The sequence below is a fragment of the Mauremys reevesii genome, linkage group 1 (genome assembly GCF_016161935.1).
Source record: "Mauremys reevesii isolate NIE-2019 linkage group 1, ASM1616193v1, whole genome shotgun sequence".
Classification (NCBI taxonomy): domain Eukaryota; kingdom Metazoa; phylum Chordata; order Testudines; family Geoemydidae; genus Mauremys; species Mauremys reevesii.
Genome location: NC_052623.1, coordinates 232061298 through 232077767, shown reverse-complemented (window position 1 = coordinate 232077767; position 16470 = coordinate 232061298). Strand labels below are relative to the sequence as shown.

The window sequence follows — 16470 nt, the reverse complement described above, 5'->3', positions numbered from 1 at the left end:
GATCCTGCAGGGATTGGTTGTTGGCCCTAGGCTAATTAATATTTTTATCAATGACTTGGAAGAAAACTTAAAATCATTACTGATAAAGTTTGTAGACAACACAAAAATTGGGGTAATGGTAAATAATGAAGAGGACTGGTCACTGGTTCAGTGAGATCTAGATCACTTGTTAAACTGGGTGCAAACAAACAAAATGTGTTTTAATACAGCTATCAGTAAAAGTATACATCTCTAAACAAAGCATGTAGGCCATACTTACAGAATGGCAGACTCTATCCTAAACATTAAAAAGGTTGTAGAGCAGTTTTTAAACTAGGAGATGGGGGAAAGCCGACTGCTGCAGAGGAGCGTGTGGATCGGACACAGACTTCTCTTAGGGGAGAGTCTGATGATAATCTCCAGGTTATAGTCAGGAGCAGAGGAATGAGAAGTATAATGTAAGGGCCGGATCAGATGATAAACAGTCACATAAAAAAGAATCTGGCACATCAGAAAAAGGCAGGCTAATAAACAGGGACAAGTTTTTAAAGTGCTTGTACACAAATGCCAGAAGTCTAAATAATAAGATGGGTGAACTAGAGTGCCTTGTGATAAAGGAGGATATAGATATAATAGGCATCACAGAAACCTGGTGGACTGAGAGCAATCAATGGGACACAATCATTCCGGGGTACAAAATATATCGGAAGGACAGAACAGGCCGTGCAGGGGGAGGAGTGGCACTATATGTTAAAGAAAGTGTAGATTCAAATGAAGTAAAAATCTTAAGCGAATCCACAGGTTCCATAGAGTCTCTATGGATAGAAATTTCATGCTCTAGTAAAAATATAACAGTAGGGATCTATTATCGACCACCTGACCAGGACAGTAATAGTGATGATGAAATGCTAAGGGAAATTAGAGAGGCTATCAAAATTAAGAACCCAATAATAGTGGGGGATTTCAATTATCCCCATATTGACTGGGAACATTTCACTTCAGGACGAAATGCAGAGATAAAATTTCTCAATACTTTAAATGACTGCTTCATGGAGCAGCTGGTACGGAACCCACAAGGGAGAGGCGACTCTAGATTTAATCCTGAGTGGAGCGCAGGAGCTGGTCCAAGAGGTAACTATAGCAGGACCGCTTGGAAATAGTGACCATAATACAATAGCATTCAACATCCCTGTGGTGGGAAGAACATCTCAACTGCCCAACACTGTGGCCTTTAATTTCACAGGGGAACTATACAAAAATGAGGGGGTTAGTTAGACAAAAGTTAAAAGGTACAGTGACTAAAGTGAAATCCCTGCAAGTTGCGTGGGCCCTTTTTAAAGACACCATAATAGAGGCCCAACTTCAATGTATACCCCAAATTAAGAAAAACAGTAAAAGAACTAAAAAAGAGCCACCGTGGCTTAACAACCATGTAAAAGAAGCAGTGAGAGATAAAAAGACTTCCTTTAAAAGTGGAAGTCAAATCCTAGTGAGGCAAATAGAAAGGAGCACAAACACTGCCAACTTAAATGCAAGAGTGTAATAAGAAAAGCCAAAGAGGAGTTTGAAGAACGGCTAGCCAAAAACTCCAAAGGTAATAACAAAATGTTTTTTAAGTACATCAGAAGCAGGAAGCCTGCTAAACAACCAGTGGGGCCCCTTGATGATCAAAATTCAAAAGGAGCGCTTAAAGACGATAAAGTCATTGCGGAGAAACTAAATGGATTCTTTGCTTCAGTCTTCACGGCTGAGGATGTTAGGGAGATTCCCAAACCTGAGCTGGCTTTTGTAGGTGACAAATCTGAGGAACTGTCACAGATTGAAGTGTCACTAGAGGAGGTTTTGGAATTAATTGATAAACTCAACACTAACAAGTCACCGGGACCAGATGGCATTCACCCAAGAGTTCTGAAAGAACTCAAATGTGAAGTTGCGGAACTATTAACTAAGGTTTGTAACCTGTCCTTTAAATCGCTTCGTACCCAATGACTGGAAGTTAGCTAATGTAACGCCAATATTTAAAAAGGGCTCTAGGGGTGATCCCGGCAATTACAGACCGGTAAGTCTAACGTCGGTACCGGGCAAATTAGTTGAAACAATAATAAAGAATAAAATTGTCAGACACATAGAAAAACATAAACTCTTGAGCAATAGTCAACATGGTTTCTGTAAAGGGAAATCGTGTCTTACTAATCTATTAGAGTTCTTTGAAGGGGTCAACAAACATGTGGACAAGGGGATCCGTGGACATAGTGTACTTAGATTTCCAGAAAGCCTTTGACAAGGTCCTCACCAAAGGCTCTTACGTAAATTAAGCTGTCATGGGATAAAAGAAAGGTCCTTTCATGGATTGAGAACTGGTTAAAGGACAGGGAACAAAGGGTAGGAATTAATGGTAAATTCTCAGAATGGAGAGGGGTAACTAGTGGTGTTCCCCAAGGGTCAGTCCTAGGACCAATCCTATTCAATTTATTCATAAATGATCTGGAGAAAGGGGTAAACAGTGAGGTGGCAAAGTTTGCAGATGATACTAAACTACTCAAGATAGTTAAGACCAAAGCAGATTGTGAAGAACTTCAAAAAGATCTCACAAAACTAAGTGATTGGGCAACAAAATGGCAAATGAAATTTAATGTGGATAAATGTAAAGTAATGCACATTGGAAAAAATAACCCCAACTATACATACAACATGATGGGGGCTAATTTAGCTACAACGAGTCAGGAAAAAGATCTTGGAGTTATCGTGGATAGTTCTCTGAAGATGTCCACGCAGTGTGCAGAGGTGGTCAAAAAAGCAAACAGGATGTTAGGAATCATTAAAAAGGGGATAGAGAATAAGACTGAGAATATATTATTGCCCTTATATAAATCCATGGTACGCCCACATCTCGAATACTGTGTACAGATGTGGTCTCCTCACCTCGAAAAGATATTCTAGCACTAGAAAAGGTTCAGAAAAGAGCAACTAAAATGATTAGGGGTTTAGAGAGGGTCCCATATGAGGAAAGATTAAAGAGGCTAGGACTCTTCAGTTTGGAAAAGAGAAGACTAAGGGGGGACATGATAGAGGTATATAAAATCATGAGTGATGTTGAGAAAGTGGATAAGGAAAAGTTATTTACTTATTCCCATAATACAAGAACTAGGGGTCACCAAATGAAATTAACAGGCAGCAGGTTTAAAACAAATAAAAGGAAGTTCTTCTTCACGCAGCGCACAGTCAACTTGTGGAACTCCTTACCTGAGGAGGTTGTGAAGGCTAGGACTATAACAATGTTTAAAAGGGGACTGGATAAATTCATGGTGGCTAAGTCCATAAATGGCTATTAGCCAGGATGGGTAAGAATGGTGTCCCTAGCCTCTGTTCGTGAGAGGATGGAGATGGATGGCAGGAGAGAGATCACTTGATCATTGCCTGGTAGGTTCACTCCCTCAGGGGCACCTGGCATTGGCCACTGTCGGTAGACAGATACTGGGCTAGATGGACCTTTGGTCTGACCCGGTACGGCCTGTCTTATGTTCTTATGTTCTTAAAGCAGTGACTCTGAAAAAAGATACAGGGGTCAGAGTGGATAATTAGCTGAACATGAGCTCCCAGTGTGATGATGAGGCCAAAAGAGCTACTGTGATCCTGGGATGCATAAACAGGGTCATCTCGAGTACAGGTAGAGAGGTTATTTTACCTTTGGCACTGCTGCAACCACTGCTGGAGTACCAGTTCTGGTGCCCACAATTCAAGAGGATGTTGATAAAGTGAAGAGGGTTCAGAAAAGAAGCATGAGAATGATTAAAGGATAAGAAACATGGCTTATAGTGATAGCCTCAAGGAGCTCAATCCACGTAGCTTAACAAAGAGAAAGTGAAGGCGTGATTTGATAGTCTATAAGTACTTACGGGGGGAATAAATATTTAACAACAGTCTCTTCAATCTAGCAGAGAAAGTTATAACATGATCCAATGTCTGGAAGGTGAAACTAGACAAATTCAGACTAGAAACAAGGAATAAATTTTTAATGGTGAGAGTAATTAACTATTAGAACAATTTACCAATGTTTGTGGTAGAGTCTCCATCCCTGACAATATTTATATTAAGATTGTCTGTTTTTCTAACAGATATGATGTAGGAATTACTTTGGGGAATTACTATGGCCTGTGCTATACAGCAGGTCAGACTAGATGATCACAATGGTCCCTTCTGGCCTTAGAATCTATGAATGGTGGACTTTGTATTCTCTCTGTCCTGGGCCAACAGTGTCCCAGACCCTGCCATCTACCAAGGGCCCCAAGTTCTGCCATCTACCAAGGGCCCCAAGGGGCACATAGTGCAGTTGGAGATCAGCAGGTAAGTGGCCATGTCTCCTCCCCTGACTATGCACCCTTTGAAATCAGGAGAAAGATGAGCAGGGGGACCTCTATACCAGCTAAACTTCACCAGAAGGTCACACTATACTGGGGTGATCCTCCCATGACCAGTTAGTGATTTCAGGACCACAATCTGCTGGTGGCAGGCTGCAGAGGCTGCACCACACCCTAAACACAAAGCACTATATAAATAGTGAGAATTATTATTACTACTAGAGCTAGTTGGAAGATGATTCCCCACTGTCCTTGTGGAAAATTTCAGAATTTCCAGCAAAAAAAAATAAAAATCAAAATTCAAAATATTGTGATTCTGAAATGCTGCTGCAAGGCAGTTGTAGCTCAGGTTCCTCATGCCCTCATTCTTCTCTATAGGTTGGCCTCCATGGTCTCACTACATCTCACAGGCTGCACCATGATCTCCTGTCTCAGTGAGGAGAAGCAGTGCATCATGGGAGATGAAGTCCAGCGGAGGAGCCCAGCCCATAATGGAGAATGGGCGCATAAGGCATAACTACAACTACTATGAAGCATTGTGGCAATATTTCAGAACCAAAATCTTTCAGGTTTTTGTCATTCAGTTTTTTGATGAAAAATCCAAATTTCTCATGGAAAGCACACACAGTCTTCATGAAAAATATAGTTTAGTTGAAAGCCCAATTTTCTGTGAAAAAACAGTTTTTGTGGAAAATTTTATCCCAGGCCTAATTACTACCCAATGAAGTTGAGAAAATGCATTTTTAAAAACAAGTTTTTAATTCTCACTTAATTTCCTTTTGACTCAAGGAAAACAGTGGAGTTACACAGTTGGGAAAGTGAAATAATACAGCAGCAAATTAGACCAATGTGTACATATAATGCATACATCAGTGGCTCCTCGAGTAACAGAATGATTATGTTGTGAGACCCCCCAGTTATTCCCAGCCTGCCAAGGCAATGACTTCTAAGAATATACAATGCCTGTCCGGATGGATGGAACTAACTTTCCTCTGTTGCAGCATCACAAGGAATTTAATGGGTGTCAGTTGCAAAGACAGTCAAAGCTGCTTCCCTGTGTAAAAAAACACAATAAAAATAAAATTGCACTCTGAGTTATGGTAAAAGTGTTTGCAGTCTGTATCCAGGTGAAAAAAAGTGACATGAATGATGCTAAACATATGAGCTGTTTTAAAAGATTAATGCGTCATTGGCTCATTATCCATCAATGCTTCATCACGCTGAGTTTATGATGGGCATTAGAACTGGAGAAAAAAATGTCATGTTTACATGAAACACTGGAGGACACTCCCTCCACCCTTTGATTCCGTCAGAAAGCTGGGAGGAGGTTCGTAAACACATGAGAGAGTGTTCCACACAATGCCAGCCTTTATTCTCCTTTGAATTACTCATACTGAGCAGCATGAAGCAAAAAATAACATTTGGGGGTTATTTTGCTCTTAAGAAATAGCGCAGCAAAACACTGGTGCAAACTAGAATGCTAGCCAATGCAGCGGTTGGTTCTTTATTTTTCTTGAGTTTTTCAGTTCTGGTATCTCTTTTGGAAACTGTACAGAATGTACTTCATACTAAAGTTGTTACTTTTCTACATATGCAGAAGATGCCAAATTCCTCCCCCTGCCCTCAAAGGTATTGCTGCTGTCCCACTACAACAAGGTTTTGCAGGATATAAGGCAGTTTAGATATAAAGCATAGGCTAAAAAGCAGCTGGCTCTTACCAAGGAACTGATCATCTGGGCCCATAGGAGCATAGAGAATCAGAGTGGGGTAGCTAGCTCTCTGAGCACTGCAGTAGAGACCCAGACAACATGGCTGACTCCATGAAGGGATCTACTCTGTGTAGACTTCCTTAGTAGACTTAGCTGCTCACCCAGCACCTAGACTGATATATGCCTTTCCTGAGATCACCATCTTCCCCCCAAATCAGGTGCAACCCACTCAGTAATCCACAAAACACCTTTCCCTTAGCTATTGTCACTCCCATTACCGTCAGATGGGGGTGCGGTCAGTTCCCCTCTCAGGCTTCAGGTGGCGCAGTTGTATGTTGCTGCACTGAGCTGGTGAGGACACCATCTTTGCTAGTCTCAGAGCTATGCTTTGGAAAGCAGAGGCTAAAAAAGAATGCACCTTTGCCCCTCCCTCTCATCACTGTGATCTTTCCCATTCCATTTTTTAAAAACTTCTCATCTGTACCACAGTTTTTGGCTAGTGTTCCTTTAACTACCACATATTTATCCCCACCAGTAGAACACTTCAGATGTTCTCCCCAGGCAGCCCCTCTAGCACTGACCTGGGAACAAGAGCCACACATGGACCAGAAACTAACAAATTAGCCATGCCCTCAGCCCATTTAACATTCAGGTGCCTAAATCTGCTAAGGCCACCACTACCAACCCTGAAGAAGAACTGAGGAAAAACTCTGTGTGGCTCAAAAGCTTGTCTCTTTCACCAACAGAAGTTGGTCCAATAAAATATATTACTTCACCCACCTTGTCTCTCTAATATCCTGGGACTGACATGGCAACTGGCCACATGTGATAGAAGTGGAATAGTTCTGGAATAATTTACGAATACTGTATGTTGACCTAGTTATTGGAATGTTTGATGCATAAATATGTTGGTTTAGCTTAGAGGAGGGTTGTCAGGAAGGTGCTGATGGCCTCCAACACTCACAGAAGTCAGTGAGAGTTGAATGCACTCACCACATCACAGTAGTGCTCAGCATCTTGCCCTTAGTCATGACTTCCATGAGGTGAACTTTGCTTATTTTAATTTCCCCTCTTTTAAAAATCATTTCAAACAGAGTTTTCTAGGTGAGGACTGACAGGCTCAGCTTTTGACCCAACTACATTTCTTTCTCACCTGTTCCCTGAATCATGTTTTTTCTCTATCAGGTTCCCACCCCCCAAAAAGGACAACTGTCTTAAAATCCCAACCAGCAAACGGGTAGCAACACAAACAGGAATGCAGGAGCCTGAGCTCACTGGGCTTGTAACATGAGTATGGTCTTGACACTGCACCAGTACCAAATTCAACAAGCAAGGGATTGACCTCTGTAAGAGGGACAAGCCCTTTTGGACTCACCAGAATGAGAAGAAAAATACTGGGATATGTATTTACATCTCACTCTTGCTCAGATCTACAGACAGAGTCCAGGTGGGTTTGTTTTGTCTGATAACCCAGCCATCAGTTAAGATTTTTAAATAATTGTCTCCCTCATTTTGGAGGCTGATTTAAATTTTTTAAAACTCATTCTCTAACATAGACAAAACTACAACATTTTTTAAAGAGGGCAGTGGCAACTTTTACTACTGATTGTATTATCCGTCTGAGCTTCCTAAAGGCCCATACTCAAGTCTGACATAACACAATAGATTGGAATGGCTCCAAAGGAGTTTGTTTAGTCCAGCTTATAGTTATTACCTCGTAAACAGGATGCACCTTTAAGTTATAATTTAAATATGATAAACGGGCCAAACCCCAAAGAGTTTTATTATCCCAGGATACAGTTACTACTGAGTTAACAGGAAACACCTGCAAATTATTGTTATAATTAGAACTGGTCAAAAATGGGAAAGTGATTTTGTGAACATTTTTGAAATGTTGAAGTTGTTTCCATTTTCAATATTCAGAATGGAAGAATTCTTGGCAACATTTTCTGTCTTTTTAAGAGAATATTGTTTGAGGGTTTTTGTTTTGAGAAATCCATGATTTCTCAGTGAAAGCCATATTTGATTATTATTTATTATTATAATTATTATTAAAATTAAATATTTGATAACATTTTAAAAAGCAATGTCCATAAGAATTACAATAGTGATTTGAAGTGTTGTGGAAAAAAATAATGAGAAAATATGGAAAATGTTGATACTTTGACAATTTTTTTGTGAACAATTTTATTTTCTGTGACAGACCATGTTTCAGTAAAAAAAAATGAAAAAAAAAAATCAACCAGCTCTACTATTATACTGAAACGTTGAGGGGCATGGATCAGCGTTCACGTCACACTTCCCATCAGTACCTGGCCTGGGCCGGGAAAGCTAATGATCCAACCAGCGGACCAAATTCGGTGATAAATCCTGGTCACCTGTGGCACATTGCATAGACGCTAAGAAGAAGACTGAAACATCTTTTCCATTCTCCTTTTAGTCTCCATAAATCTCTCCAATCTGATTGACTGCTGTATATTTCTGTTGGCTTCACTCCTCAGTCCCCATTCATATTCTTACATCTTCCTCAACTTCTTACTCATGCCACATCCTTTGATCAGTCCCACTCCTGATATTATAAACTACTTAATTATAACAGGAATTACTCCTAGTGGTAGGAAAGAAGACTAAATCTCTGTCAGGAGGAAGGGGTATGAAGGATACATTAAAAATATACCAAGGAGCTATGGTTTGACAGCCTGGGGAAAGAGAGCTTAGAAATTGCTCAGACATGAAGTTGAGGGCAGTAGCCAATCAGGACAGAGGGTTTTTAGAGCAGCCAAGATAAGTGCAGAGGTGAAAGGTCAGAGAGCACACTTCAGTATATAAGAATGATTTTGAGGGTGCTTTCCTATTAACTCAGTAATAACTGCATTCTACACTAAAATTTCTCGGTTTTCAGTCTCGGAATTTTTTTGGCCTAGTATAGGGTTATTACCTTGTAAATAGGAAGTACCCTCAAATTATCATTTCAATATCATTAGACACATCAGACATGTTTTAAAAACTGTTTGAATACTAATTTACCCTGCTGGCTATAATTTCTTTGGGTGGAAGTCATTCTCCCTTTTAAAAAATGATCTAAGCATGTATTCACATTCCTCCAAGATGCTGTTATGATGTAATATTTCAGTTCCTTTATTTATTTATTTTTTAACTAAACTTTATACAAAAATAAAAAAATGCAAACCCCACAAAAATGCTGTTTTAAACTAACATCAGTGTTCTGATTTAAACTCCTAGCACAAAATTCTCCTCTCATTTCCACCTGGGTAACCTCACTGATCCTAGGTAATGCAGGAGGACATAATATGCATTCACACAGTATTCTAACTAAATTTTGCTATAGTTTTGTACAGTCTCATTGTCATAGGCTTATGTCAGGTGTACTGACACAGGATATATATTTAAAGGGATACCATCAGGTAGTTTAGTCTAAGAATTTAGGTCTTGAAATAAACAGAACAACAAATATTTTTCCAGTTTTTTTAAATAATGTAAAAACTTTATATAAAGGGTACATTTATAAATAGTTAATAAAGGGTTAATAAATCATTAATCGTTGTTTTATCAAATAAATTGTTAGATAGTCCAACAGGTTGCTTACAACCATCAAAACCACTTGCTACTGCTATGCTTATACCTAGAGCTGGTTGAAAAAATTTGAATTTAGAAATTTTTCGATGGAAAAAAGGTACACTTCTTTGTGAACATTTATACCATCTATACTGCATACTACTCACATCTACGGTGTAGTTATTCCACTGAAAATCAATAGGACATAGGCGCCTAAGAGCCTACATCACATTTGAAAATGAGACATGAGCTCCTAAGCCATTAAGGGGCTTTTGAAAATTTCCCCCTCCCCTTCCAGTCTGCAATCTTAAAATGAGAACATTGTGTGAATACATAAGAGCCAGAAAGCAAAACTGACTAGACACTGCAGTAAAACAAAAATAAAATTGACTAGTCTACTCCTATCACCCAATATTGAACCTGTCAATGCCCCTGTAAATTCAAATTCTACCTGGAAATAATTGCACCCGGGTGAAACTTACCGCTCCCTCTTGTATTACATTTATCGACATTTTGGTTTCACTACAACTAAACGGTGAAGTGAGGGAAATTACATGATCACATGCTGCTTCTTTTTTCTCTGCTACTATCAGACTTTCCCATTGTATGTGGATAAGTAGGAAAGGACATGACTGAGTAATCAAAATGAGTCATTTTCTATCTTTAGTGAAATAACCCTCTGTTCGGAATTTCCCTCTGCCAAGAAACAGGCAGCAATTGCAAGTAGGTAATTGCATTGCTAACACACGCCAAGGTTAAGATTAAGAATCAATCTGGGTACATGCAGTGTATTAACAAATTCTCCAAGCATTGACTCTACAGAATAAGATTCAGCATTTTCATCCAAGATAATATGCTCTAATTAACCTAAGCAGGGTACTTTACGTTAAATACAGGGCTTGAATAGAACTTTAGGAATGGGATAATGGAGGCTTATTAGGCTAATAAAGAACCATGTGTTCCAAGGCTGGCTCAAAAACATGATTAGACTTCCCTTAAAAGGGGCCATACTATTTCAGATTTTATCAGTTCTCAAGGGGTTATAGAAATAATGTAATAGACGTGGCAACTGATCAGTGACATAATTTCATTGGACAATAAAATGAAAATGTTCTAAATAATGTCAAGAATTTTGGTAATCAATACCATTAAAAAATATCCTCAGCAACAGGATTTCTCTGCACAGTGATTGGGCAGAAAAATTTTAATTACAGCACGGAGTCAACCTGATAAACACAAAATGCAGAAAAATGGTTGAGAAATGTGGCTTTACTAAGATTACTTGTTTATATAATGTCCTGGGAAGATTTCTCTGATCATCTCTGGCTAGGACCCTTGAAATCACCCAAGTTGAGTTAATGCCAGTAAACCCTATTCTAAATGTTACACAAGACCCAGGACATGCTGGAACAGGGCTTTGGTCAGATTAGTGTTGTATAGATGTCCAGGCAGAGGGGATGTTCTCAATAAGGTGCTGATCCTGCAATGAGCTCTGTGCAGGCCTAGCCTTGAACCTGTATGGTTGAGCCCTATTAACATCATTGGGGCTCTATAAGGACATAAAGGTCCACCTGCACAGAGCTCATTGAAGGATCCAGGGCTAAGTCAATAGAACTATCCATGCAAATTAACAGGAGAAAGGCCTTATAGGCTCAAACTCTTAGACCAGTGATACTCAGACCCTTGGCGGTTCAGGAGCCAAATTAGCGATCAACATTATCCAAAAGAGCCAGAGCAATGTGACTCAGAGGGGAAATATTTAATATATATAATTATTCTCACAGCAAATAAGTTGATAACTTAGTGCAAATTGATAATTTAATTGGTTAATAACACAGTAAAAGCAACCTGATTGGTTAATATTAAATCACACAGTGTTTTAATATCTCTAAGGTGCCACAAGTATTCCTGTTCTTTTTGCGGATACAGACTAACACGGCTGCTACTCTGAAACCTGTTTTAATATCATGTGCTGCAAAGAGCAGTAGGAGATCCATTAAAGAGCCATTTGCAGGTTGAGAGCCACAGTCTGAGTATCACTGCCTTAAACTGTTAGTAATTTACCATCTCACCTCTATTAGTAGTTAAGACCTTGAAACAACAGCGTTACCAATATATAAAAATAATATATGGAGATATACCTAGCTCATAGAACTGGAAGGGACCCCGAAGGGTCATTGAGTCCAGCCCTCTGCCTTTAGTAGCGGGACCAAGTACTGATTTTGCCCCAGATCCCTAAGTGGTCCCCTCAAGGATGTAACTCATAACCCTGGGTTTAGCAGGCCAATGCTCAAACCACTGAGCTATCCCTCCCCGCATACCTATACCAATACCAATAATGTGTTGTATATCAAATCTCATTCTATTGCCTAAATTCCACATCGGTCTGCCAGCCTGACTGGATGGTAGAAAAGTTACAGTGGTAGAATCCACAGTATTCACCTTTCTATTTGATTTTCAAGTAGACAGTTCTTTTTACATACACCTGAAATTAACTATGTCAACAATCTGTATTATTACTTAATTCTCTGCTTCTTATCAGTTCAAATGATTGTCTTAACCTATTATAACGCAACAAAGAGATGAGCCAAATACCTCTGAGGCCTGATCATTAGGCAAAAATCCCACTGAAGTTGAAGGGAGTTTTAGATTGGAGGATGGTATCTTGTGTGATTAACAATCTTTTGTGATATATTATTAATTATTATTATTATTATTGAAAAATGTTATCAAATTACAGCACTACGCTTAATAATATGGTGATTTAAAAGCACACTGCATTTGCTACTCTAATCATTTTTAGCGAATATAAACTTTAAAAAGAAAAACAACCAGAGATTTGGGATGTATCAAGAAGGACAGTCTTAAGGCAAAATTCAGTTCACCGTACTCATGTGAGTGATCCAGTTCATTCAAATGGGAGTCTTCACATGAATGAAGCTAGCAGAATTTGGTCCTTTTTTTTGTAGATCTTCTCAAACAGATGCAAAAATCTTCCCGTTTCTGTCTATAAAATCTTTTCCCAGCTTTTTTTTCTTTCGTTTTTCCCCATTTCTTCAACACCATGCAAGATTAAGCCCTTCGATAGGCGACTGCATTGGTAAGAACGTATGTTGTTGTTTCATAGCCTGCTCATCTGTTCAGTGCTGATGCTTCTGTGCTGTAGGGGACTGACCCAAAGTTTGCTGAAGCCAATGGAAGGACTCCCTTGGGCTTTGGATGGGCCCCAATTGCACTGTAGGAGTCTAGAGCAATTCTAAGCTTCTCAGGTAATACATGTGCATTAATGATATACAGAATTGACATACATTACCTACAGCATTTGATGATAATTTGTCTGTATGCCCAGTTTTTTCCACCATGGGACATTAGTTTGAACAAAGCTGCCCCTAGTCAGCTTTAACTGGACTAGAATCCTTATGCCAGTGTATGTATCCTGGGAGGGAATATAATCCCTAAAGAATATATGCAAGCATTTTCTTGTCACTGGAATTATGCAAATTATTTTCAACTCAATAAAAAAAATCCCTTATATGTGGTGCCATCTTGCTTTACATAAGGCCTTTCAGAAGAAAGAAAATATTAAACGACAGAATCCACGTTTGTGGTATATTTACCAAAATACATCAAAAGGCGAGGAGACAAATAAATAAAACTTACTTTCCAATTCTTCAAAATGCCTGTTTTTTGGGGTTAATTTATATTTTTGCGAGGAAAGTTTAATTTATGAAACTTTAAAGCGTTAGTTTCGATGAATGTATTTTTAGCGTGAGTTTTGACTGAAAGTGAGCTACCCAGCTTGCTTTTGGCATTTTTCACGGCACTGTAATAACCAACTTCAGAAAATTACCAAAAAACAGAGTTAAAGCTGATCTCTCCCTTCTGAGTTTTAGATGACAAATTAAGTCTCTGTTAGTGTGATAAATAAATTGGTGGGGGTAGCTCCCTTTTATGGACACTCAGCCAGCCAGTTAGCTGTAAAATCCCTCTTGGTGTCTGTTCTCTGCTTGCTTTACCTGTAAAGGGTTAACAAGCCCATAGGTAAAAGAAAAGAAGTGGGCACCTGACCGAAGGAGCCAATGGGAGGGCTAGAACTTTTTAAGATGGGGAAAAAACTTCCCTTTGTCTCTGTGTTGCTGTTCTCTGTAGAAGGAGACACCGAGCAGCAATGCTATAAGCAGGAATGCTGTGTAAGGCTTGAATCAGGTATAAAAATTCATCTTCCATACCTAGAAGAAATTACTGGACAGGGCATGTTTAAATAGATGTGATTAGGTTTATTTTGGCTTGTGGACTCCGCTGTGCTAACCCCAGATGCTTTTGTTTTGCTTGTAACCTTTAAGCCAGTGGTTCTCAAACTTTTGTACTGGTGACCCCTTTCACATAGCAAGCCTCTGAGTGCGACCCCCTTATAAATTAAAACTTTTTTATATATTTAACACCATTATAAACGCTGGAGGCAAAGTGGGGTTTGGGGTGGAGGTTGACAGCTTGTGACCCCCATTGTAATAACCTCGTGACCCCCTGAGGGGTACCGACCCCCAGTTTGAGAACCCCTGCTTTAAGCTGAACCTCAAGAGAGCTATCTTGATGCTTAATTTTTGTAATTGTTTCTTTTAAGATCTAGATTCATAGATTCATAGATTCTAGGACTGGAAGGGACCTCAAGAGTTAATTGAGTCCAGTCCCCTGCCCTCATGGCAGGACCAAATACTGTCTAGACCATCCCTGATAGACATTTATCTAACCTACTCTTAAATATCTCCAGAGATGGAGATTCCACAACCTCCATAGGCAATTTATTCCAGTGTTTAACCACCCTGACAGTTAGCAAAAAGCCTAAGTTCCAAATGTATTCCCTTTCTTTTTGTTTTTAATAAATTTTACCTTTTTTAAGAACAGGATTGGATTTTTGTGTCCCTAAGAGGTTTGTGCAGATGTTGTTTAATTAGCTGGTGGCAACAGCTAATTTCCTTTGTTTTCTTTCTCAGCTCTTCCCTGGAGGGGGGTGAAAGGGCTTGAGGGTATCCCACAGGGAGGAATTCCCAAGTGCCTTCCTGGGTTCAAGGGTTTTTTTGCATTTGGGTGGTGGTAGCGTTTACCAAGCTAAGGTCAGAGAAAAGCTGTAACCTTGGTAGTTTAATACAAGCCTGGAGTGGCCAGTATTAATTTTTAAAATCCTTGCGGGCCCCCACCTTCTGCACTCGAAGTGCCAGAGTGGGGATTCAGCCTTGACAATTAGTAAAGTCACAGATATTAATACTGGTAGCAAATCTCCTGCGGGCAGAGAATGAATAGTTAAAATTCCTTTCCCTGTTTTACAATTGTGAGTGAACATACCTACAAGGTGTCGATGTCCACTTGCAAGGTTACAAGCACTCCCACACCTCCTCACACTTTGCAAGAGGCACTCAACAGCTTGAAGGATTAGGGCCTCTCTACGCTCAGAAAAGTGAAAAGACAATAGTACTGGCCAGTCAGACATGGCATGGCAAGCTGAAGGCATCTCACTCCTGATCTACAGCACAAATACTTCAGCTTTGATTAATGCGTACTAGTCCTGATCTACAGCTATATACTGCATCCACTGCTACAATTGTCCTGGAACCAAATACAGCTATACTGAAATTCAATAACTTTCGTCGTCCCTGGAGTCTCCTCTGGACAGAGAATGACAGTTATGGTAAATTTGTTGCTCATTTTTATGATGTGCACAAAGACACAGATGAGATGAAGAAACTCATCTTCTGTGAGCTCAGCAAAATTTAGTTCCCTGGAACTCCAACCATCCAGTTCAAGCTTCTTGTCTTTACCCTTCCAGGCCCTGTATAACTATGCCAGTCCTTGCTTATCTGCCTTTGTCTCCTTTTGCACTGCTCCCCGCTCCCTTCTATGGCAACATGCTGCTATTTCTGAAACTTATAGCAAACTGCCCATACACGTGGAAGAGCACTTGCTAGCTGGTATGAAAGGTCACCACCTGCTCCACAATCAAATCCCTCCTGAAGAAACATTTCTACCGTGACACTTCTGAGAAGCAAATCCGCTGATTAAAGCAAGGTTGCGGGTACCTGGTAATAATTTATTTATCTTGCCTCAAAATAATGTTATTAAAACATTAGATTGCCACAGTGTTAATGGTTATCACCTTGAGTACTTCCCTTATATGTTGTGCCCCTGACCTCTACCCCTTTGGCTGTTTGCTTGCCTTATAGATAGTAAGCTCTTCAGGACAGAGACCTAGCCCCCTTATATAATTTCATCTCTGTGAGTGGAACTCCATTCTACAGAGGAAGACCAATGAACTATCCCAATGTACCCCAAGAAGCATGCCACTCCCCTCCCATCATATCCACACATACACATTCTGTGGGCTCGATTCTGACTGTTGACTTTAATGGGATTAGGCCCCAGAAAAGTTCCCGACATAAAAGACAACATAGTATGCTTCTACCAATGTTCATAGCATAAAAACAACAGGACTGGATCTGAATTGTGTCAGTTTCAGCTCAGAGAGTCCGATCTTAGTAGGTGTAAGGAGAAATGTACTCAAACTTAATCAAGACTTTTCAAGAGGCAAGATTTTACCCTTTTCCTGTCTGTAATTCTTCATCCTGACTCTTTTCAGCCTCAGCCAAGTCAAACATCCCTAAGATCCGAGACGGCTGCATTCAGCAAAGCCACACACAGCAACTTTTTAAGGATGCAACAAGCTTTCTTGCCCTCTCTGTTGTGTGTCTACATTTGGGGCCCCTTTTGTTTTTGAAATGTTTCAGCTCTACACATCTGGAATTCCGCAGTTCCCCGGAGGGAAAGGAATACGCTTACAGCAAGTATAAGAATAAATA

General features: G+C 39.8%; 1 protein-coding gene across 15 annotated transcripts in view; it reads right to left on the bottom strand.

Moving 5' to 3' along the window:
• The window catches only part of LOC120406051 (potassium voltage-gated channel subfamily KQT member 1-like), an 819762-nt gene that overhangs the window by 82540 nt on the left and 720752 nt on the right, over positions 1–16470 (bottom strand). Inside the window, exon 22 of one of the 15 annotated variants that reach the window (XM_039540358.1) lies at positions 5140–5391. The exons of the other annotated variants lie outside the window; for them this stretch is intronic. Within the exon in view, the coding sequence (XP_039396292.1) occupies positions 5362–5391 (30 nt within the window). The 3' untranslated portion in view covers positions 5140–5361. Of the gene's footprint in view, positions 1–5139; positions 5392–16470 lie in introns of those variants that run through there. 15 annotated transcript variants of the gene reach the window in all.